Source organism: Talpa europaea (assembly GCF_964194135.1).
Source record: "Talpa europaea genome assembly, chromosome: 9".
Classification (NCBI taxonomy): Eukaryota; Metazoa; Chordata; class Mammalia; order Eulipotyphla; family Talpidae; genus Talpa; species Talpa europaea.
In genome coordinates, this window is record NC_140076.1 from 114,969,503 (window position 1) to 114,994,119 (window position 24,617).

Consider the following 24,617-nt stretch of genomic DNA (forward strand, 5'->3'; position numbering starts at 1 on the left):
CCCTCACCCAGTCTGTTTTTTTATTCATCAAGGATTTTTTCAGTAAACCAATTTCAGCTCCCCTCCTCGAGAGCACCCACGAGCATACTTTACCGCCCTGTCTTTCCAGATCCTTCAGGAGGAAGAATCTACCCAACCAATTTCAATCTTAATTCAGATCAACTGCCAATGTCTAATTTCCCAGTCTCCCTCTACACCCCCAACTCTGCCACCCTAAAAACTTTGGTCTGTTTTTTATTGAGAACCAGGCCCAGACTTCTGCCCACCTCCCCACCCCTAGACCCCAAGCCTTCCTTCCCCTACAACTTCCCCGCAGGCCGTGGGATGGAGGGACCCAAGGGGTTATGAAGCAGCATCACTGTTATTCCCCACTGGAACCTCCTCGTTCCCATCAAGCCAAGATCTGAGAAGGACTAGAACAGTCCCCAGGCGCCATCCAGCCCTGACCTGCTCTGCCACCCGGCCGCCTGCGCACGCACACCTCAGGCCTGTAGTCAGGCTTCCACAAACATTACAGCACTTGCCCCCAAATCGGGGCTGGGGCTGATGAGCCAATTAGTTGAGCTTAACTTTCTTTGTTTCACCCCCTTGCCCTCCAAGGTCCCCCCATTCAGAACCTGTGCACCAGGAGCTCCCCACTTGGCTCCCGTTCCCGCCTTCTCAGTTCTTCCCTGTAGCAGCAGGAGCAGAAGTTGTTCGTCTCAGGGTGTCCATAGAAACTGCAGTTCGGTTGTTTGCATTTGGTCTGGGTTGGGGGAAGCCCCCGGGGACCCCCGGCCCATCCATCTGGCTCAGGGGGCTCTCTGTAGCCGTTGCTATAGGAATCAGCCACGCGGAAGGGGGGCGGTAACAATGCACCCCTGGGAACCCCATCCTTGGAGTGACTGCCTGGCTCCAGGGAAGGGCTGTGGTCCTGATGGGGGTAGGGTCGCCCAGGAGGACACTGTCTGGGGAAGGTGGCATATGATGGCAGGCCCCCCACACACGGGCCCCCTGCCAACTGCCTCCGGGGCTCTTGGCAGTGGACCCCACCCCCAGAAGGCCTTGGGATCGTAAAGCCCCCAGGGTAGCCAGCAGAGAACGCCACCGCCTTGGACTCTGCTGGGGGAGGCAGCTCCTCCCCACCATCTGGCTCTGGCTTCTTGGCTGGAGGAGGCCCACCCCCCATCCCTCCATTCAGGACCTTCCTCTCCGCCTCCTTCTGCTTCTGCTCTGCCAGGAACCGCTCCTCCGCATCCGAGAGGTAGCGCTGGATCATGTCCTCCTGGTACTGCTGGCGGAGCCCCATCCTCAGGGCGCCCACGAAGATGAAGCGCCCCTCCCCCTGCATGGCGATCCGCATGATGCTCAGGCTCTGCATCACCTCCTGGCTGTACTTGCTCCCTCCATTGCCAACAGACTCCGCCGCGGGCTTCTCAGACACGGGCCCGTCCCCGGCTGCCTCCTCCTTGCCACCCTTCCAGCTCTTCAGGGCGTTTTTCTTCTTCTTCTCCAGTGTCTCAGTGCCACTGCTCACCCCCGACCCCGCGCCCATCCCTCCGGGCTTAGACCCCTTGCTGTGCATCAGGCCGCCCATGTTCTTCTTGAGCTTGCTGCCCAAGGTTTTGCCAAAGCTCCCCAGTTTGTTAGCCACAGAGTCTGCTCTCTTTTTGTCCTTCTCCCGCTCTCGCTTTGACTTTTCTTTCCGCTTGCTGCTCTCATTGCTGGTGGAACTGCTGCCAACGGACTCCTTGTCTGACTCCCCAGACTCAGGAGTGGAGCGAGGCTCATCCCCAGCTGAAGCTGTAGGGGACTCAGGCTGGGCCAGGGGGGCCTGGAAGAGACGAGAACAGGGTTGACAGTTACGCCCCTCATCTTGGGTGGAGGGAAGCCCCCGGGGTCTCCAGGATATGCACCTGGCCCTCAGGGCTCCCTGCAGCTACTGCTAAGGAGCCAGCCGAGCCGCGTGGCAGCAGGTAGGAATCCCCCGACACACTCCATCTTTGGAGGGAACGCCCTGTTCCAGAGAACAGCTGCTGCCTCGACAGGGAAAGGGTCCCTCAGGAGGGCGCGTCCCCGCTCCAGGCAGCTCCCCCACGGCCAGGGAATGGGGACTCTTAATTCACCCCCTACAATCTGATGCTCTTTTATAGCAGAGCTATCAAAATGAAGCCTGACCGCTCTCGTGAGCAACGAGAAATCATAAGACGACGACCTTGCGCCGAGGAGGAATCATCTCCAGACACCACAGAGGCCTCTATTACAAATTTCTCTCTGCCGAATTCTGCCCAAAATTAATCTCAAAGAAGTCGTGACTAAGCTCGACCAACTACGTCTGCCCGTTCTGCACCTCCTTAACTTTTACGCTGGGCAATGGAGTCTCCGAGTTTGCCCCGTCTCCTCTGCTCCTGGTCTAGGCACGATGACAATGTTCTCCAGAAATCCTGAAGTGATTCTCCCGTCCTGTGCCCAGCGCAGGGGTCTATGGGCAAGATGGCTTGGGACAAGGCAGTGGCGGTCTCCACTTTGCCAAAAGTCCGGGGAGCTTTCCCTGAAGAATGTGTTTTAGTACCAGAAAGCAGGCGCTGGTGGAGAGGAGATGTGGAAGATGGAGGGCACGAACAGGATAAGAGGTAGGACAAAGTGTCTTGTGGAGCTCTTCTGAGAGTTTCCAGTCATTCCTAACTTGACTCATAAGCTCCCACTCCAAAGGGACCCAGGAGACTGCTAGCAGGTCTCCCTGCTGTCACTGACAGAGGACAGACAAGGTGCGCGGGAGCCCTCACCTGGGCATCAGAGGACACTGGGATCCACTTGACATCCATGTAGCCATGCAGCAGATGCAATTTGACCTCCAGGGACAGAATAACACTGTGAAAAGGAGAAACAAAGCACTGAAAAGGTATGTGACCTTGACAGAGCAAAGGCGTGCGATCCACAAGGGAGTAGGTGGGCAGCAGCAACACAGCCTGGGCCTCAGACAGAGTTGGGGCTAGATTACAGCTCCAGCAAGGACTAAGCTTGTGACCTTGAGCAAGTCACTTCCCCAACGTGTCTTGCATGGTGATGACAAAGATTAAAATCATGGCTGGAAAGGATCCCATCTTGTCTGGAAAACGGGAAACACCAAGCCGGGCCATCACTGTTGCTGTACACATTAGTTAGAAGGTGCTTTTGATCGTTAAATTAAAAAGTCACCGATTCTGAATTTTAAAATCAAACCCTCCCAGTTTCATAATCCAAAGAAGAAGAGTCAAGTAAGACACAGGGGTGAAGCTTTTGCATCCCTACACATTCACCCTCCATGGAGCTGTGGAAGAAGAAGAACCCAGTTTCTGGAGAGCAGGGGAGAATGTCTTTTTATATTTAAATTCCAGAAATGCAAAAACCCAGTGGGATCGAAGCTGCATCTGTGCAAGCACACGCTTCTTGTTGCACGAGAAGAGCATCTGAGGCCCCAGGACCCCCGTCTCTGTACAGGGAGACAAGGCAAGCGGGGTCCTGGTCCCGACTCATCTTCCCGAAGACACTGTGGCTGGGAGGTGACGGTCCTGCCACTAAGCTGAGGGATCCCCTGGAAACGAAGATGGCAGCTACAAAGCAGAGAGACAGCTCGGCCTGCCTCACCTGGCCAACCGGACGTTGTCATCGTCATCTTTGCCCCACTCCCAGCCCTTCCCAGGGTCCACCGCGAAGTGCAAGGGCAGCAGCTTATGCTCTGAGTCCATAAGTGGGATCACAGCTGGAGAGGGAAGAACATGCCATCAAGCAAACGCCTTGAGGAGAGAGAAGGCCACGGCACACAGGCTCACTTCACGCAAAAGCAGCTAATCATTCCACAGGCCTCTAGCTGCAGTCACTTTCTCAGCTCTTACGTGTGAGGGACCCTGGCATTAAAAACCAACAGGCTGGTTTGCTCTTACTGCCCAGCATGCCATTTACACCACTGGTCCCCACGCCTCCCCTCCAGTCAGCCAGCTAACATTCAAGATGTTCCTGCCAGTTCACTAGATTCGAGAATTCAGTCATTACTAAGACAGATACAGCAAATGATTATTTGGAAGGGTCTATGACCTTAATACATAAGCCTCTTAACTCTAGGAAAACACAGGCCACTGTGTTTTTCCCTAAAACCTTTTTTTTAAACCCTGGTATAGGTATACCTTACAACTCTTAGTAAGACCGTGTTACATGTACTCTCTGGGCTTGCGCGTCACTTAGTTCTTTCCTTCCTGTATTCTCTCATTTCAACTTTGCAAGTGAAAAATACAGCAGAGACAGACACCGCGCTCAGCACCTTGCTCCTTGGCGTTCTCTTTCTGCTCCATGGACACGAGTGCAGAAAAGTGGGCCTGGTCGTAGGCAAGCACCAGAGGGGAGTGGAGACACTGGCTCACTGGGACTTCCAAGGGCAGATAGATGCCCCCAAAGGGAATAGGGGCGAACGCTGCAGGAAACCACAGATGTTGTTATTGAGGCCAGGTTCTCGCCTGGCGGGCCAACCTCTCCACCCCACTCCACCAACTGAGTCCCCCTTTCATTCCTACTCCTTTTTGGCAATTCTCCCCGTAGGAAGCCTCCTCAATTAACCCCAACTACTTTACCCTGGATCTCAGAATTTCGCATTGTTCTGGTGAATATCTTGTTTTATTCCCAAGGGCCTGCAGGTTCTTTTCCTGCCTGCCTCCCAGTGCTTAGCCCAAGGTTCTGCAAACAGGGGTGCTCAGGGTGAAGTGAGGACTGACTCACCTTCCCCGCCAGAGTCCCTCAGCATGGTGTCTGCCACCACGACAATGGGCCTCCTCAGCACGTGGGCCAGGACGAAGACGTGGAACTCCTCCAGGCTCTCGTAGACAGGCTCTTCTGAACTCTCCGCCCTGAAGTTGCAGAGAGGGACAGTGTGGGAGGGACAGGGAAGAAAACAAAACAAGAGAGCCCTTAAGACCAGTTCCTCAGAGGGGAAAAGAGGAACATCCTTTCCTGGTTTTCCAACTGGAAGGCTGCCACAGACACAGCCGATTTATTTGTGCTACTGCGTCTTTTTTCCTATGGCACACATGGGGGAATCAAGAGGAGACTGGAAGGCTCGAAGGTTAAAACAGAGTTAGGAACGTGAGGGAAACCCCTCCTCATAGACCGCCTGTTCACAACCTCCCCCAGTTCTCGTCATCCAGTTGCTCAAGATGCAGCCCGGCAGCCTCACCCTGCTTACTTTCTTTGCCACAACCACCTACACTTAACCCTCATGAGGTCCGACAGGAAAAAAAGGGAACAACTCCTCAGCCCCATGTTCTCTAACGTGGAGAACAGCCTCATCATCTACCCAGGAGCCTATCAGAAACCCAAGACATATTTATTGCTCTTTATCGCTCACCTTCAGCTGGTCTCCTGGCCTGACCAAGGTGTCCCCTTGTCTGCCTCATGGGGCTCACTCATCTGTCTCCTCTGGCCTGCCTGCAGTCTGGCCCCTTACCCATACCCACGGCCCTCCCTTCCCTGACTGCTGCAGCTGTGTTCTAGTCTCACTCCCATCCCGCCATCGCCCCGTCTGCTGTGTCACTCCATGAGAACACACCTACAAGCTCCTGGGCTTTACCTCAAACAACTCAACTGGACTTCCCTATGATGGAGATTCAGAAATCTGCATTTTAAACAATTTTCCTGGATTATTCTAATGCACAATGAAATCTGGATAGACTATCACTGTTAACTTTTTCAAGATTTTAAACATATTCAAAACTTAAACTCTCACGTATCTATCAGCCAGCTTCAACAATTAAAAACACAAGGGCCTCCCCAGTGCTAGGGATTCAGTCTTGGTGTTATCACCTAGACGGCCTGGGTTCGATCTCCTGTCTCACCCATTGCTCCCCTAAGCAGTGTTTCAGCAGATCTGCCTGTTCTGCTCCCACTCTGTCTCTGCTGAGTCCTCTCACCCTTCCCACCCTGCACCTCTAGCCTACACCCCTGCTGTTCTTGTATGCATAAATAAATAAAAATACATCTTAAAAAAAATTTTAAACACATGGTCAGCCTCACCTCACACTAGACCTCAGTCTGTTTTCTTATCAGCCCCACTGCTACCCTGCTAGCTTATTTTGTGTGACTATTAGCTATCACATCCTTCATACATAAATATTTCCGTTTCTATCTCTAAAAAATAAAGCCCCTTGTTTAAAAACCACAATACTGTCACACTTTTAATATTTAAAAATAATCAAGCGTGTAATATTGTTCACATTGCCCTATCTTATAAATGCCTATGCATTCCAATCGGTTGATATGTCTCAAGTGTCTTTAAACCTTTTTATTTTCCTTGTGATTTATTTATTAAGGAAACCAGGTCATTTGGCCTATAGTTTCCTAAAGTCAAGATAGGACACAATTTGAATTCCTTAGTATGGTGCAAGAGAAACCAGCACGGCACACAAAAATTGGAATTGCCTCATCCGTACCACATACCCTACATTCCAGCAATAATCAACTACCTGTAGCGTCTAGAACATTCCATGCTGCTGCACCCTTCTATGCCCTTGCCATAGGTGTTCTCGTTCCTTCTTACATCCTCTTAGCACAGAGCTCTTCAGACACTGAGGACTCAGCAGAGATTATTTCCTGCTCCCCCACTTAGTCATACTTACCCACCACAGTTGGTTCCATTGGTACCTAGATGCATTCGGGGCTCACTTGAGGCAAGCTTGATCAGCTCATTCCACTCCTTCTGCCACTCATCCTCTGTGTATACCAGTCCTGACTGTGTGAAAGGCAAGCAGTTAGGAGCTAGGTTCAAGGGGCAGCAGCCATTCCAACTCGCTCATGTGACCCCACTCCCCATTCTCTTAGTACTTGGCTTACAATTTGTATTACAGTCAAATCTCTTCTCTTTCACAGGCAAGAGCCATGAAAGACTAGACTATGATCTCTCATACTTCTTTGTCTTCTATTCTTTTCCACCTATTGCAATCAACTAGCTTCTGTTTCCGCCCTCCCCACCTTTATAGGTCACTTCAACTGACTCTGACAAAGGGTAATAAGGACCTCCTAAATTCCAATTCCAGCAGATTCTTCAGACCTCATCTTCCCTAGCTTCATGTGCCATTGAATCACCTCTTTAAACTTTCTTCTCCTTTAGCTTTTACCTCACTACAGTCTTATACCTCTCTGACCTCTGTCTATCTCCAACATACTGGTGTTGTGTCAATGATTTTTAGCCTTGGCTCCTTCTGAGTGACCTCTACCTCCCTAATCTCATCTACTACCACCTATGTGCTCAGAATTCTATTATCTCCCTCTCCAGCCCAAAGGTCCGCTTCATTTCTTTATTTACATCCAACCGCCTACAGAATGTTATTGACACCTGCCCGTGACCACCTCAAACTCTGCACAGTCACAACTATACAGCTCTTCCAAAACCTACTCTTCTTCCAATATTGCTACCTTGGGGAATAGCACCAACCATCACCCAAAAGCCCAAGCCAGAAACCAGAGAGCAATCTAGAACACCTCTCCCCTCACACACCTCACACCGGGTTCCTTTAATCAATAACTACTAAGCACGAACTATGGCAATGGATCCTGAACTGGTGTTACTACTTCAGTTTATACATTCTCCTGATTCCACTTCTGAGCTTTTGTCTAAGTTGTTTCTTCTGCCTGGAACAGCCCACTTCTAGCCACCTGGTGGAGATATTTTCTCTCTACCAGAAAAGAACTCAAGTATCACTCCTCCGTGAAGCCTGCCTACAATTAATCTCTCTGCTATTATCAACCACTCCTTCCTTTGCATCCTCTCCTCAATGCTATACAGGTTTCTATCATAAAAGCCATAAACTGTGACCTTGTACAAATATATATTTATATGTCCATTGCCTCCTCTTATACTATAAGCCTATGTTTCATGCAATACACTGAGTGCCTACTACGTGATCAGTAATCAGTAAATACATGCTGAGTGAAAGTAAAGTTTTTATCAAAAGAGAAGAGATACAGGACCTCCCTGGTGGCGCAGCTGGTTGAGAGCAGCGCTGTGAAGCTGTCCGCAGCCTCTGCAGCGCTGGTTCAATCCCGGCCAGCCCGCCGGCGAGGGTCCCACATGGCATGGCAGACCTCTCCTATTACACCCGCTGCTCCCCTCAGCAGTGTATTTCAGTCTGCCTGTTCTGTTCCCCACTCTGTCTCTGGTGAATCCTCTCACCCTCCCGTGCATCTGGCCTGTACCCCAGTTCTTGTATAAATAAATAAATCTTTGGGGGGAAAAAGAGGAGAGATACAAATAATTTGAAAATATATTGGCTTTAGGGACATATATGCCGACTTGGGAGACACTAACATTATCATAAGCTTATGCTGCTTAAACATACTGACAACAGAGTCACAACAGAAACATGAGGGGCATCAGAGACAAATTCAACGGGAACTAAAGAGATGATGTGAGAACATTTTACTTTAATAACCTAAAAAAACCCCACAAGGCTATGTTCAGTTTGTAGATCGCCGTCACAAACTTTCTCAATTAAAAAGGACAATGAACAATGATGTAAAATATGCAATAATTAAAAATAAATAAAAATGTAGACATGCTAATAAAAAAATAAAATGAAGAGGACAACCCACAGATCATATATAGGGGTGCTCTGGGCACTCGGAAATACGGCCCAGGGGAACTCATCCCCTGCTCCTTACCTGCTCCTGCTCCCTGTTCTTACACACACGCCACTAGATGGCACACCCTTCTAGCCTGAGCAAGTTCTTCCCAATTTCAACACAAAACAGAGAAACAAAACGCTTCGAGCACTTGGCGTGTGGTACTGGCTAAGTGAACTCTCCAGTCCATCCATTCCCTCTCCCCGTCCCAATGTACCGGATGGCTATAATGTCGGGAATGGTCTGAGCTAAAACAAGGATCTGGTATGGAACTTTGATGGTGCTGAGCTACAGGCTACCTAGCAGACTTGCTCTGTGCCGGCGGCCACTCTCCCTGGTAGGTTCCAGCGGGGATGCTGACAGGGAGTAATAGGGCTGACCACGAACAGAACCAGGTGTTTCTGGGTCTCCTGGACAAACATCACCACACCTAGGCCTAGCTTTACCAGCTGACTTAAGCACGTCTACTCTCACCCTGCAGCCCCTTCCGCTTACAGGGTACGCTCTGGGGGCTGGCTGCTTCTATCTCCGGGGCGGTCCCATCCAAAACTTGGCTTGGGTCTGTGTGAATTCAGATGGGGAAGAGGGTAAGTTCCAGGCTGGCTCTAGCTCAGGGTCCCTCCCAACTTCCGAGGTAGCCATGGGGCTGGTGGTAATAAAGGGTGCCATTCACAGGCCTCACACCCCTGGGCATTTATTTCCCCCTCTTCTGAGGCAGATGGGGTGATCAACAATAGGATTCTGAGACTATCATGCTAATTTTAACAATCAGGTTCTTTGTTTTTGAGAAAGAAATACAAAACATTCTTAATATATATTTTAAATCTTTAACACCTCTGTATATGTTTTAAATCTCTAGCACACTGAACCCTAATAACTAAAACAAGCATGCTAGCTCTAGATTATGGCCAGTTGTGATGGAGCAATAAATGAAGAAAACAGAGAAGATGGAAAAAAAAAAAATACCATTTTCTGAGGAGTGACTGCCATACTCAGTGCCAGAAACACCCCGCCGTATACATGGCAAAAAATAGACACAGGAAAAGCAAGAGATAAACAGAGGGAAGGCATGGAATCAGGGGAAAAGGAAGCAGGGGGAGGCCCCTTATCTTTATGTAAAAGCATAATGTCATTATTAAAGGGAAGGGGTCAGCAAAACTTTCCTGGAAAGGGCCAGAGAACAGATCTTGCAGGCTTGCAGGCCACATGCAATGCCTCTATTCGCAGCAACAGCGGCGAAGCACTTGCATGAACACACAGACATAAATGAATGGGTGGGGGAGGGCTGTGTTCCAATAAAACATTTTTTTATAAAACGGTTGGTGAGATTTGGCCCACAGGCCACAAGTTTGCCCAACCCGGTATGGGAATGGAAAGTACAAACAGCCCATTGTTACTTCTCGGTATAACAGCAGTCTTAACATTTGCTAAACCTCTAAGAAATACCATTCAAACTCAGGTTAACAGGCTGTTTTTAAAATTTTTTTAATAAACAGAGTATACGAAAACAAATGGTGTATATGGTCAAATATACCATCTATTTTCAAGCACTTACATTTCTGTAAGGGTTGAAAACAAAGTCCTTAAATAAGTCCAGCCTTATTGTAAGCTAAAAACCAGAACATTCAAAAATCCTAGGAACTTGGGATATCACATTTTGTTGAAAAAGCACGATGTAGGTCTTGGCTTCCCCACACCAGTCTCTCACCTACACCAAAAAGCTTCTACCCCAGTACCTGGCATCTTCCACAATTTCCAAGATCATAAGAGAAATACCACTGCCCCAGGCACGTGAGGCATCTCCCTGGGGTAACTCTGGGAAACCGGGGTTCCCACCCAAGCTCCCTCACCTCTTTATTCTGCTGTGTTTGCTGCCACCTCCAGCGCCGCTTCAGTGCTTCCTTCTCGGCCCCCTTCTCCATCAGTGCATACAAAGCTTTCCGCAACACCAAGTCCCGGTCATGGAAACCCCACATCCCTGCGGCAAGAAAACTTGGCGGTAAGACACTGTACCCTGACTCAACCCTGTTCGTGATGAAGGAAATCAAGCTGAATGCCAGGTTCAAAGAAACACGTACTGTGACCGAGGGGAAAGGCACCTGATCAAGAAAGAAATGGTGTTTCTTCTCTGGAGGTTCAGAAACTTTGAGAACTTCCAGTGAGAATGGCCCACATTAAAAAAAAAAAAAAAAAAAAAACGGACACAAGTGCTGGCGAGGATGTGGAGATCAAGGAGCCTCTTACACTGCTGGTGGGGATGTAAACTGTGGAGGGTCCTCAGAACACTAAAAATGGAGGTACTATATGACCCAGCGATTCCACTCTTAGGAATCACCCAAAGGACACAAAAAACACTAATTTGAAAGGAAACCTGCAGTCCTGTGTTTGCTGCAGCAGCACTATTTACAATCACCAAGATACGGAAACAACCCAAATGACCCAAAATAGATGAATGGATCAAAAAAGTGTAATATATTTATACAATAGAATATTGCTCAGCAATCAAAAAGACAAACTCAGGCCACTTGTGGCAACATGGATGGAGCTAGATGGGATGCTGCTAGCTGAAATTACAAGGAAAAAGGTAAATCCCGATGGTCTCACTTCTATGTGGAATATAGGGGAACCAAACGAAAGGCGAAGAAAAAGTCAAAAACTAGCCAGCTGACCAGAGAACTGTGGCGTCCAGCAAAGGAGGAGTGCAGCAGGGGGCAAAATGGGAGGGATGAACACAAGGGAATATGGTGACAGCCCACAGGGGATACGATGGCAGAGAACTATGGGGACTACAATAATATAAGAAAAAATTTTAAGTAATAAAATAAATAAAATTAAAAAAAAAAAAACTTCTGAGAACTTGAGAGTGGGGAAATACCACATCCTACAAGCTCCTGACAAGAAGCCCTTACTCCTGATGAAAATCTAACAAACTAAAAAATACAGAGTAGCAGCAGAAAGGACAGGTCTGGGACACAGCAGTAAGGATCAAAGCTGGAGGGATGGCTAGAAAATGGACACTATTATGAAAGGCTTTGTAACTTAAAACAAATCTCACGAAGGACTGATGAAAACATCTTTTTTATACACCTAAAGAATAAATATTAATAACAGAATTATACACAGAGAGAATTCTATACCGCTGGCTTATTACTGCTCTTAATTTATAGGGGATCAGTTCTCAGAGTGAGGGCTACGCTAAAACCTGTGTTCTCCATAAAATCTCTGAACAAAACTGAAAAACCAGAGCAGGGCTCGCTTCCATCTTTTCCCACACTAGTAGACAGACAGACACAGACAGAGACACACACACGTACACACACACGTTATCTGCATCATCACTTCTGCCTAAGATCAAGGTTGTTTTGAATAAATCTTGTGCTTAAGATTTATTCTACTGCTTCCTTTCCACCCGAAACCAAGGGCCACTTTCAAGACTTACCAAGAGAGGCTGCATGCAAGAGGCAATTTCCATCCCCAGTGGTTGCCAAAGGAAGCAGCCTCTGACATGTGGGGTCCACACTCACCCACCAGTTCAAACGTCCTAGAGAAACAGGAGGAAAGGAGAAGAGTAGATTATCCATAAAGACCTTCCCCCTTTCCTATTTCTAAAATAGACTCCAGGGCCTCCCTGGTAGCACAAGGGGTTAAGCACCGCACTATGAAGCAATCCGAGGCCTCTGCAGCACGAGTTCAATCCCCAGCCTGCCAGGGAGCAACCCACATGGCAAAGCAACTTCACCTGTCTGGCCCACGCTCCCCTCAGCAGTGTATTTCAGGCAGTCTGCCTGTTCTGTTCCCCGCTCTGTCTCTGGTGAGTCCTCTCACCCCCCGCATCTCTGGCCTTTGCCCCAGTTCTTGTATGCATACATAAATCTTAAAAAAATAAATAAAATTTCTACTCTTTATATTTTCTTCTCTTATTTCTAGTTGATCAGAATTGAGTGAGCACAACTAGTTAGATCAATAGTCCTTAAGTAGGGGCGATGTTGTCCCCAAGTAGCTATCTGACAATGTCTGGAGATATGTTTGGTTGTCCAAATTGGTGGAAAGATGCCATCGGCATAGGAAAAGATCGAGGAGGCTGCTGAAGACAACAGATAGCACAGGGTTCACACAGTAAGAATTATCCAGTCCCAAATGTCAGCAGTGCTAAGGTTGGGCAACCTGGGTTTAGTTGATGAGGTTAAGGTCGCAGGTTTAAATCTATGTTGGCTACTTTATCTGACTCTGATTCTCTCATCCTGGTCAGGAGACTAGTAAATAATGTAGCAACAAAGCTCAGCAAAAAACCATTTTCAGTAAACAAATGAAAGAACCCAAAGCATCTATTCAATGTCAATCAAGTATCATCTGAATATATGGCCATCACCATACCAACATGTACAAGCTTTAAGTTTAAAGACATGAACAATAACAGTTAAGGATAAAATACCAAGAAAATGAGTGTCAATTTGGTGTAGTCATCCCATAATTTCCAATCCACTAGTTTACATGAGGAAAATATTTTGTGAATGATGCTTAGAAGTTTTCTTCAATTCCTGAAAAAACCTACAGCGACAAACTGGTCTGCAACCTCACTAGCCAGATAACTGGCTAATTTAAAAAGAAATTATCGATACAGCGGTCAAGCCCAGACCCTGGGTGGCAGCCTCAAGGTGAAGCTCAGAGGGAAGTATCACTGACCTGCCTGTTCCAAGGCAACCAGCATGGATTGTTCAATGAGGTCTCTCTCTATGAAGCTGCGGAAGTCTTCATTGTACACAGTGAGATCTGGAAGCTGGAAGGCACAGATGGGCATTTCCAGGGGGTGCTCACTGCTCCCCCCACCCCCACCATTGGAGGAGACATGGGACCGGGCCAGGGAGACAATGCTGGAACTGGCGTGGGAGATGCCCCTAGACAGGCGTTTTTCTGCAATGAGAAATGGAGTCACCTCAGAACATGCACAGCCCTCTCAGAACTTTCCATTCATACGGTGACAGTAAACTCTCAACAGGTTCCCCGTTAATGAGAAACTGAGTCTAACTGGCTCCTGAATTTCAGGACCCTCTTTCTCAAATCAGATATAAAAGGAGAAATAGAGAACAATGTTTTTTATAGGCACGTTAATACAAAGTATGTCTTCCTCTTATTATCCTTCTTGGAATTTGCCACTTTCTCTCCCTATAACTGTCTTCTTCCACTTCCATTCCATAATATAAAGGGTCTGTTCACTTGGCAATTCGGTTGTCACTGAGGGGGCAGGGGAGGGAGGAAGAGGAAATACAGGAACTGGGGCTTCATTTGGCTAAATTTAGTCAAACAATCTCTGGTGATCTTTAGGGTCTTAACAGAATGTAGAGGAGGATTTCCATTTTCAAAAATAAAGTGAATGACTAATCTTACACATTAGGAACTTTGTTTTCTACCATCACTCACATTTCTTTACACCACTACTATAAACTTTCTTGATACGTTTGTCAGAATGTAGAGGTACAGTTAATTCTAATTACCATGCTACAAAGGAAGACTACACAGACAAAATTATTTGTCTTGAAAATACAGCACCTGTAACCCCAGCAGGTAACTCTATTGTGATAATTTGCTCAGTGTAGCCTCACAATTCACCTGCCTGACTTAAAATAAAGATTATCAAAATTTACAAAATATATAAAGTGCTCATATGACAACCCAATCAAAAACCAGACAGAAGATCTAACTTTTCCAAAGACGTCTGATGGCCTACAGGCACATAAAAAAATGTTCAGCATCACTTATTATAAGGGAAACGCGAATCAAAACCACAATGAGACATTACTGCCTCATCTCTGTGAGGATGATCCAGGTCAAAGAGGCTGGAAACAACACATGTTGGTGAAGATGTGGGGAACACTGTGGTGGGGGTTTATTTTGGTGCAGCCTTTATGGAAAATGGATTAGAGATACCTTAAAAATCTAAAAATGGAAACACCATGTGGTCCAATAATACCACTACCAAGTTTTTGCCCAAAGAATATGAAAACCCTAACATGAAAAGCCTGATTCCCTCCTGTGCTCCCAGCAGCACTATCCACAGTCGCCAAGTCACAGAACCAACCTAAGTGCTCAACGACCAAGGGCTAGATAAAGAAATTGTGCACATTAATGGAACACTGCTCAGCTATTAAAAGGATGAAACACTGCCTTTGGGACAAAAATGAATGGATCTTGAGGTGACTGCGAGACAGATACCAGGTGGTTTCACTTATTTGTGGAATATAAAGAAAGAACATATACTGGAAAAACACAGCAAAAATTCTTGGACTCTGAAAAATATACTAGTTACCAGAGGGAGTAGGCGAGGGGCAGGGAAGGAGAGGGGTGGGCCATTAACACGGGCGCTCTGGTGGAGGGTGAATGAAGAATGTGCACATATGGAGGCGGGAAAATGTAAAGTCATACAGCTATGTAAGTAACTGACAAATTAAAAACAAAAGTGGTGATGAACATTTTTCCATGTTAAAAAAAATGTGTAATATTATAATTAAAAATTGCTGGTGAAAGCTATCAAAGAAGAGTTTCTAAATAACTTGCAAGACATTGCTTGTTCATGGATGGCAGACTCAGCATATTACGTCGATTTTCTCCAAAATCATGTGTTTACTTTAAAAAATTTGTTTATGGTGTGAAATAGGAAGCAAATTTATTATTTTCTATATCCAAACAGTCCAAGCAACAGTTAATAAACAATTCAGCATTTCCCCACTGGATAAAAAGGCTAAAAAAAGATCATCAGAAGAGTTAAAAGTCATGTTGGGTAGCAGCACTCAATCCAGTATTTGCCAGAGGTGATGCACAAAATCAATCAAAAGCTGTCTGACACTAATTTATAGTGATTTTTTAACTAATTTTTTTAGGTATTAAAAAAGTACCATGTATCCATTGCAAAAAATCAAAATAGTACCAAAAGTATAAAAATGTTACTAAAGAAATCACCCTGTTATTCAAATTTCTGATCCCTTCCCCAGAGGCAACCAACCATGTATTCTTCCAGAATTTTTTAATCATAGGAGCATTTTCAAAAACATAAACAGAAGCATACACTGTATTGCAACTGACCTTTTTCAAAAGACTTTAGAAAGTTTTCCAAAACAGCACATAAAATTCTAATTCTCTCTAATGGCTGCAAAAGAGCCTACAATATGAATGATCACAATTTATCCATTCCTATGCAAATGAATGTTAAAAGTTGCTTTTAAGCTTTAACCACTATGAACTCTTCCTGTACACGCTGTGTGTCTGTCTACCACGTGTACATTCACGTACACACTGGGAGAATATATACACAGCCACAGGCACACATGATGAATTCCCAGAAATGAAATTTTTGATAGATACTGACAAATATAAAGAAACAGTCCTTCAAAGAGATCTTCTGAAGTCTATATGTGCATCTTATCGCAATCAGAATGTTACCCTTTCTTCCCATTTCCATGGAATAGAAGCAATCAGAACTGTGCCTTAGAAAGATTAACCTTGCACAGTATCCGAAGGAGGATCCCGCTCACGATGGAGAGCAACTGTGAGCGACTCCAGTCCCTGGCCAGACCGAGGTCACCTCTGATCAGTCTGGCTGGAGAGAAGTGTGAGAAATGGGACCTTCTCCGAAAGGTCACGAAGCTCTCTGAGCGCATCCAGCAGTCCCCGGCCCTCGGTTCTAGTCTGTCTGTAGAAACACCTTCAGTTACTCCGTACCTTGAATGACGTCATCCTGCCGTTGTAGAGGGGGCCGGAGAGGGCGGGTAGATTCTCTATCACAAAACCCTTTTTCAGGGGTCCTGGAGCCACCACTCCCTTCACCAAAGGGTGGGGGCAGATTCCCAGCATGGACTTGACGTAACTGTTCAAAATCACTAAGGGCAGCGCTCACATCCCAATTCTTTCCTGCCAGGAGACAAAGCATAAAAGCAAATGAGACACTCGGAGCAGAAGGAAGGTAAGGGACGATCACTCCTGCCATCCCAGCAGAACCAGCAACACTCACGCACACATCTACCCTCTCCTTCCCTTCCCTCGCTTTCTCTTTCTTCACAACGACTTCAATCTGAAATAGCAAATGATTCCTTTATTTAGTTATTATTTACTTCCTAAGGTCCACGAACACAGAAACTTTCTCCCTCCCTGAACTGAGAGGGTGCTCTGAGAGCCAGGGACCTAAAACCTCATTTTACAGATGAAGGAAATGAGGTCTAAAGACGCAGGAGAATGACCGGTCCCAAAGCAGCAGATGCGCACCAGGGCACGGCGGGGCACAAGCCCGGGGCTCCCAGCTCTGGGAGCTAAAGAGACTCTTGGCCTAGGTGTGTTCTGGGTGTCCTAACCCACCGGAAGTTTATCTGAAGTTATAGGTGTGGCTATTTCTTAAAGAAAAAGCTGACAGCAGCCATCAGATCATCATCAAAGGGGATCGTTAACCTCTAAATGTAAGATTCACTACTCTACTCAAGACCCGAAATGATGTATTTTTCGCAATGGCTTTTCTGTTGCTTTCTTCAGTTAAATTATTCAATAAATACCTACTGCTTAACTGTCCACATTTCTTTCCATTTGATTCCCTCTGCCACCACCTTAATTCAATTCTTACCACCTATTGTCCCACATCCAGTGCGCTCTAAATAATTCCATAACATTAATCTTTCCAAAGCACAGTTCTGGTCATTTCCATCCTGTGATCAAAAAAAAAAAATTTTTTTTTTGCCTCACTATCACCAATGTATCACAAAGGCTACTAAAAGACACGCACCAACAGGCAGAGGGCCGAGCCACCCGGAGAGGTCCCGAGAGACGCGCGCCTGTTCACATGGAGCTGGGGTCTGGTGAGACGACGTCTCAGAGTCTCTTAACGGCTCACCACTGCCTGACACAAAACTAGGTCCTCTGGTCTGGCATCCAAAGCCCAGTGACCTGGCCTGCTTTTCAGGCCTATTCAGCTGTTTCCACTTCCGGGCTGTGAAAGCGGAGAGGACACCATAAAGGGTTGTCATGAAGATGAAATGACCTGAAGCACCTAGAACGGAGTTGGGTGCAGAGCCAGCATTCCTCCGCAGGCACTGCTGTCGTGTGACGTTTCTTGTCATCCTTATAATTCTCCAGTCAGCCCTATTAACCCTCCACCCCTGACGACTTCACTTCCGTACGCTCATATTCACCTTTGCTCCACCTCCCCTGCACACTCTGGTCACTGACTTCAGCCAAACGGCTCTCCCAGCTGTCCCTGCGCCTGCTAAGGCAGCTTCCCTGACAGCCTTTCCATTGCCACTGCCCCTGCCCGGGAGGCTCCTGCCCCGACACAGACAGCGCTCACCTCCTTTGGGCATTTGTTCAAGTGTCCCGTTCTCAAGAGCCCACCCTTACTGCCCAGTTAAAAATCACAAACCACCTCATCATCCCCTACCATTTTCTACAGCACTCAGCACTGTGTAACACTTTACAATTCACTTTGTTCTCATGCTTGCTTATTAACTGTCTTTCTTGCTAGAACATAAGGACAAGAGATTTGTTTGTTTTGTTTAGCTTCTAGAAGTTGGTACATAGCAGGTCCTCAACAAATACTTGTTGAGGAGTAGAAGATGTTCACTGTGCATCAATCAATGGATGACGACATCTGTTTTGAGCACCGGGTCTGTATTTCCAATCAGCTGCTAAACTCCTTAAAATCAGGTCCTCTGAATAACAAACTCCTTAAAATCAGGTCCACAAAACCGCATCTTTGTCATCTTTCCCTCCAGAGCTGGCTTCCGTATCCCACACTCCTTTTATACACCCGAAGCCTATCATGGCACTACAGCCATCTTCAGCCCCTTCACTTCACTGCCTCATCCCACTGGTCCTCTCCCCTCACCATCCAGTTAATCTTCAGGACTGCCTGGACCCCTGAACCATCTCTCAAATCTATTATTTCTTGTCCATTTTTATTGCTGCTGCCCCAATTCGGAGCCTCATAATCTTTACCTGGTCTTTAGCCTTTTGGGAGGCCAATCTAATGAGTCTCTCCCCTCTCCAATCTGTTCTTTTCAATGTAGCCAGAGTTAACTTTTAAAGGAAAAAGCAAGAGACGAGGTTAACAAAGACAAGGAGAGGACAATCAGGTCCTTCGGCTCCCCTTTTAAATTAAAGCTTAAGTCCATCCACTTCTTGCTCATCTGCCTCCTCTGCAGCCAAGTGCTGTCATGTCTCACCTGAACTGTAGTAATATTCTTAACTGACTTTACCACTTCCCTGCTCACTTTTTCCAAACCATTCCATACCCCCCAACCAGTTCAAACCTTGAATCCAACGTCACTACCCTGTTTAAAATCCTTCACCAGCTCGTCACTGAATGCAGAGTGAAATTTAAACTGCTCACCGTGGCCTGCGACAGTCTCAAACGCTGCTGCCTCCCTGTCTACCCAGTGTGCTACCACTCTTCCATCATTCTTGCTGCTGGTTTCCCTGATATGCCAAACTCACACTCACCTCTGGGCCTTTCTATAAGCTACCTCTTCTACAGGAACACTGTTTTCTTAGTCCTATGCATCCTTGGGGTTCAGTTCAAAGGCTTTTCTGCACTCCGTGTATAAATTAGTTTTCTCTCCTGCACTTCCATAACACTCTCAACTTTTCTTTCATGGCATGAGTGCAAGTGCAGGAGACAGTGTACACGCACTAATTTGTAACATAATTAAGACCAACTGTAATCAGATTCCTTGGTTCAAATCCTTAACTTCTCTGGGGCCTCCCTGGTGGAGCAAGAGATTTAGATGCAATTTATGAAGTTATCCACAGCCACTGCAGCACGAGTTCGAGCCCCTGCCAAGGAGATATCCATATGGCGCAGCAGACCTCTCCTGACTCACCCGTTGCTCCGCTCACCAGTGTACTTCAGCCAGTCTGCCTGTTCTGTTCCCCACTCTGTCTCTGGTGACTCTCTCACCCCCACACCTCTGGCCTGTACCCCAATTCCTGTATGCATAAATAAATCTTTAAAAAAAAAATCTTTCTCTGAACCTCAGTTTTTAAAGTTATAATACTGGGATGATAAACCTGCATTGCAGAGTGGTTGTGAAAATACTACATCTCAAGCACCTCACACATTGAACACAAAGAGGTGTTCAACACGTTACAAGAGGAAAAGGAGGCATGTGAGTTGAATCTTGAAATATAAGGAGACTTTCAAGACAATAATGTAGGAAAGCACCCTATAGACTTAGGAAACAAGGCGCATAGCTAGTGTGGGAGAAAGTAGGAGGAGATGAAATGAAAACACAAGTTACAATGAATCCACAAACTGCAATTTAAACCTTGCTCTTCCATATTCAACCTAATGTACTTTTCACAGGTAGCTAAACAAATGTCAAAATGCCATACCTGGCTATGGCTGACAATCTAAAAAGTCACCTCTGTATGCTAAGAATCTGTCCTTTTCCCCACAGGCATAGGTATTTGTGTCATTTATGTACTATTAATAATGACTTCAAACAAAGATCCTATAGGCATGATTCCAACCCCTCAGGACCTTAAAATCTAGAACATTCATTTATGTATATATCTTGACAGAAGTAAACAAAAGTAGCACAATGAAAACATTTAATAAACCCATTCAGCATAGAACTACCCATACAAATTAGGGGGAAAAAAGAAAGAAAACCATGGATGATCCTGAATACAAAAGTCTGAGTTACTTACATATAATAAGGAAGCCAAAGAAATCTAGAGTTGTGCTCTCATACTCAGAGATCTAGAATTAAGCTCTCATTTGCAACTGCTGAGCATAAATTGGCAGCAGAAAAATTTTACACCAAAAATTCAAAGTGAAAAGGGGATTTTTGCATTTTAAAATTATGGTGGGTCATACACAAAATAGATCTAGAAGGAACTCAAATGTAAGGCCTACCACACACAAAGTGTCTTGTTGATCGCCTCAGATGTTCCAAATCACCCGAACAATAAATATCACATTTTACTTTCTTCTCATTCTCCGCCAGGAGTCCTTACCTTCCAGGAGATCGCGGGCCAGCCCTGGCTCTGCCCCTGTGGAACGGACAAAATCCGACAGGACAGCATCCATGTCCAGGGTCATGTGACCATTAAGCACTTTCAGGCAGTTGATGTAGGGAGGACATAGATCAAAATTCAGGCCTCCACCTGAGGAGGAAATAAACACGTAAGGCTCAAATTACACTGGAGCTGGAAGATCACAGCCCAATTTCAGCAGCTTTCTAACCACTGGGGAAACAAAACGCTAGATCATTTCAGCTGAACATACCATGAAAGATAACCTTTAGTTTCCTAATTCCTCATTAACATAACTTTTTTTACCTACTACATTAACCACAAAACCCTAACACCAGTCCAAGTGACGCTCCCCGCTACCTTCTGGAACACCACAGGTCTACCATCCATTTGCTCTATCCCAAATGCAGGAAGCAGCAAACTGCACCTCCATGGACTCCTCTAACACACACCTCGTTCCTGGCACTCAATATACCCTGAAATTAGTTTAATTAGTTGCTATCTTGCCGCCTCCTCTAAGGCACCACCAGCACGCACCACTTAGCAGGTGGCACAGTGCTGGCACAGGCGCTCAGGCAGTACCTGCTGAGTGACTCTGACCTGGACCACTGCAGCGGACACCAGGGCTAGCGGAGGAAATGGGAGAAGCAAACGGACAGATTTAAACTATTCAAAATAAAAAAGCAGCTAGTAAAGCAGAGCGGACATTCCAAAAGCCCTGGCAAAAATCAACCTTTGCTCCCCCACCTCATGAACCCAGGAAACATGCTCTTCTCCACTCAGGACACTAACTGCCAAATAAGTGCACCCGAAACAGACCTGTCTTTCAGCCTTGGTTTTGGCAGAAACTGCGTCCCGGTGCCAGTGTGACACACACACATTTCCCTGAAGCTGAGGAAGCAAATAACGGAGGGAAAAACAATCACTAATCAAATTGTGCAGCCTCAGACAGAACTACGGTTCTCTGAAGAATAGGAGTTGTTTAACAGTTACCAGGGCCAACCTGCCCTACCGCACCCACTGACCCTGCCTTTGGACAGGTCAAAGGTGGGAGCCCTGGAGGAACAGCGCTGTCTCAGAAACCTCTTCTGACAGACCTATGTCTAAGGCTGACCCTCAGATGCTTTCCTTCACACAGTCCCTGCCCGAGAACACAGCTAGTTTAGTGGTATGACCAGATCCTGGTTTTCTGTGTTCCTTAGAAAGATGAAGGCAAATAAACAGCAATGATGTGTGAGTCATAAAACCAGCAGGTCACTAACTAACATGGTAACAGTGAATTTTTTTCTTTTGGGAGCAATCGCAAAACAGAAAGCATTCTCTCCGGTCCTGTTCAGTAGTACCAGACACACGAGTGCAGGGACAGGTTTTGTTCCTATCTGTAGCCCCAACATCCAGCAAAGCGCCCACAGTGTGGCAGTCAGTCAGAAAATGCCTGCACTGAAAACAAAACAAAAACAAACCCTTAGGACTTTGAGCTGACAATGTCGGGGGTGGGGGTAGGGAGCTGGTGCAGGGGGCCAATGGGATGCTGGCAGCGGCGTGGCGTGGTGTGTGCAGCTTCTGTCCATCTGAAGCCTGCGCGGCATTACGAACTGATGTTACCCCAATAAAAATAAATTTTTAAGTGCCTGATGGATAAATGACTAAGAGGACCTCCACATTAGTCACACACCAATCTGCGCCTTAACTTGGCAGATGAGATATTCTAGGGCACTTCGCATCACCCTCTATTTCGAAGGGTCTGCCTTGGTTGGTCGCACTGTATCTCTCAAAGTTTGAGAAACTCCTTTCCAAACAGACAATCATGGGACTGTCACTACTTTCACCACCCTCAGACCCACAATTTTTACCTACACCCCAGGTAAGAGGCGGCGACTCTGATCAAATTACTCACAGGGCTTCCGCCCGTGTACCCTAGACTTGGATTCCATGACGCCTCAGATCCTTTCCAAGTTTAAAAACTAACCACTGAGGAAACGAAATCCTGGCCTCTTAGCTCACCTCAGTCTCTTAAGCTATGATTTCTTGGTCTACATATTATCAGCACCTAATCTGCTTTCTTTTCAACATCACACATCAGAAAAGCCCACCAATACATAAATGTTTGGCATAATATATCTCAGATTCAAAATGTCACATTATAAAATAAATTAGTTCCTTACATTCAACACTTACTATATTCCTTCTGAATTCATAGGTGAATAAGTGGTTCCCCTCACAATAGTTTCTCTAGTAATTCAGGCCAGGGTTCCTGGCTCAAGGCCGTCTGGTCACAGAGATGAAAGAAACCCAAATAAATTGCACGCGCATAACCCACAATGAAGAGAACAAGCTGCAAAATTAACTTCAATCTTCTATTTAAAAAAAAAGCAAAGGAATTCCGTAAAGCCGTTTTTATAACTTTATGAAAGAATATGGGGGATATACATTAGCACACAAGCAGCAATCAGCGAAAAGATGCTGGGGAAGTGTTGATTAAGCCTCAGGCATGGAAGCATGGGGGGGAGGGTGGATTTATAGATCTAACTTGATCTACACTAACTTGACTGAAAATCTCAGCACAAACTTCCTGGCAGCGCATTTCTGTATTTGGTGCCTCCAGGTGCGTGCCTGGGGCTCTGGACCCGTGAGGACAACAGCTCTTGTTACATCACCTCGGACACCTGGCTTGAGCTCCTCAAATTCCAAATGGGAATACCCAAGGCAACCACTGAGACCTGAGTCCTTGGCTCTGTCTCAGCACACAGGAAGGGAAGAAAAACAAAACACTGGTTTTCTAATGAAACAGAGAAGCACTCAAATCCCTGCTGACTGAACGGTATTTAGACAAATCTCAACTGGACACAAAATCCTCTGATCTTCCAATCAGAAGGCAATGGAGGGATGACTTAGTCCACTGTCGCGGCCACGCAAGAATCCCTGCTCTATCTCTGGTGGAAAGGTCGTCAGTCTCCACAGGCTCACACGGTGAGAACTCAGCCTTTTGCCATAATGTTCACTTCCCCGTTGGACAGCTCTGATTGTTAGAAAGTGCTCGTGTAAATCATCAGTCCCTCTCCCCCTACGACTTTCACATAATCGTCCTTGTTCTGTTCTCCAGAACATTAAAATCTATATCCCGTACTGATGGACTCTTCGTGAAAATCATCCAACAAAGCATTTTTTTTACATTAAACGTTGTCAATCAATACTGCACCATTATCATTAGCAAAGCAGGGGCCTTTATTTTAGGTAGGTACTTGCTGTTACCTATATTCGCCGATAAACCTTTATGCCAACTCTTTAGTATGATTCAACATATGGAATAACTGAAGTCTTGTACCTTGCCCAAAATTCACTTCCGCTCCTATCTCTGCCACTCATTCCTGCTTCCACATGCATGCCCTCGTGAAGTGATAACAGTGATCAGGAATAAATACTAATAAGTTAATGTAAATTAAGCACTTTCAAAAACCCTGTCATGTTCTTGACAAGACTGCAGCAGGTCTCAAATGGAGAAACAAGGTGTGGAAAGTCAGGTTGGCTGCACCCAAAGTTTGAACCCCAGCTCTCTCCACCGGCCCACGCTGCTTCCCAAGGGACTAGGGCACTGACCCCTCCCCCCCAGGACTGCTCTGATTCTCACCTGCCCATTCGTTTGCCATAGGAAAGGGCGGCACCTGTGTCTCGTATTTATTAAAGACTCCGACACCTGCCTCATATTTAATTCATTTCAAATCCTACAGCTTTCCCCAGCAATCTCAGCATCCACCTGCACAGCCCATCCAACACTTCCGCTCGGAGCTTCACCAGCTGACCCTACTCTGTGTCACTATGGTCAAAACTCGGAACGCACTGAACTAGACAGTCTCAATTGACACGATGCTCAGTTTCCAGATGGAGGGAAAACCCCACAACACTTCGCCAACGATTATAATAAAGACATGTTGGGGGAAGGGGTGTTATCTCGCATAGGGAGTCAGGAAACAGGCAATCTTGCCAGG

At 46.3% G+C, this 24,617-nt stretch overlaps 1 protein-coding gene across 1 annotated transcript; it reads right to left on the bottom strand.

The window, feature by feature from the left end:
- Window positions 1-610: 610 nt before the first annotated feature.
- OTUD7B (OTU deubiquitinase 7B) lies at window positions 611-20,713 on the bottom strand (the record flags this gene model as incomplete). Its single annotated transcript, XM_084241834.1, has 11 exons — window positions 20,614-20,713; window positions 16,336-16,524; window positions 13,306-13,533; window positions 12,062-12,163; window positions 10,473-10,600; window positions 6,621-6,733; window positions 4,729-4,856; window positions 4,277-4,426; window positions 3,607-3,721; window positions 2,766-2,850; window positions 611-1,813 (listed from the first exon to the last, which is right to left on the bottom strand). Exons 1-11 carry the CDS (start codon window positions 20,696-20,698, stop codon window positions 611-613), a joined length of 2,526 nt encoding a protein of 841 aa, XP_084097960.1. The 5' UTR covers window positions 20,699-20,713.
- Between the last annotated feature and the right edge of the window lie 3,904 nt (window positions 20,714-24,617).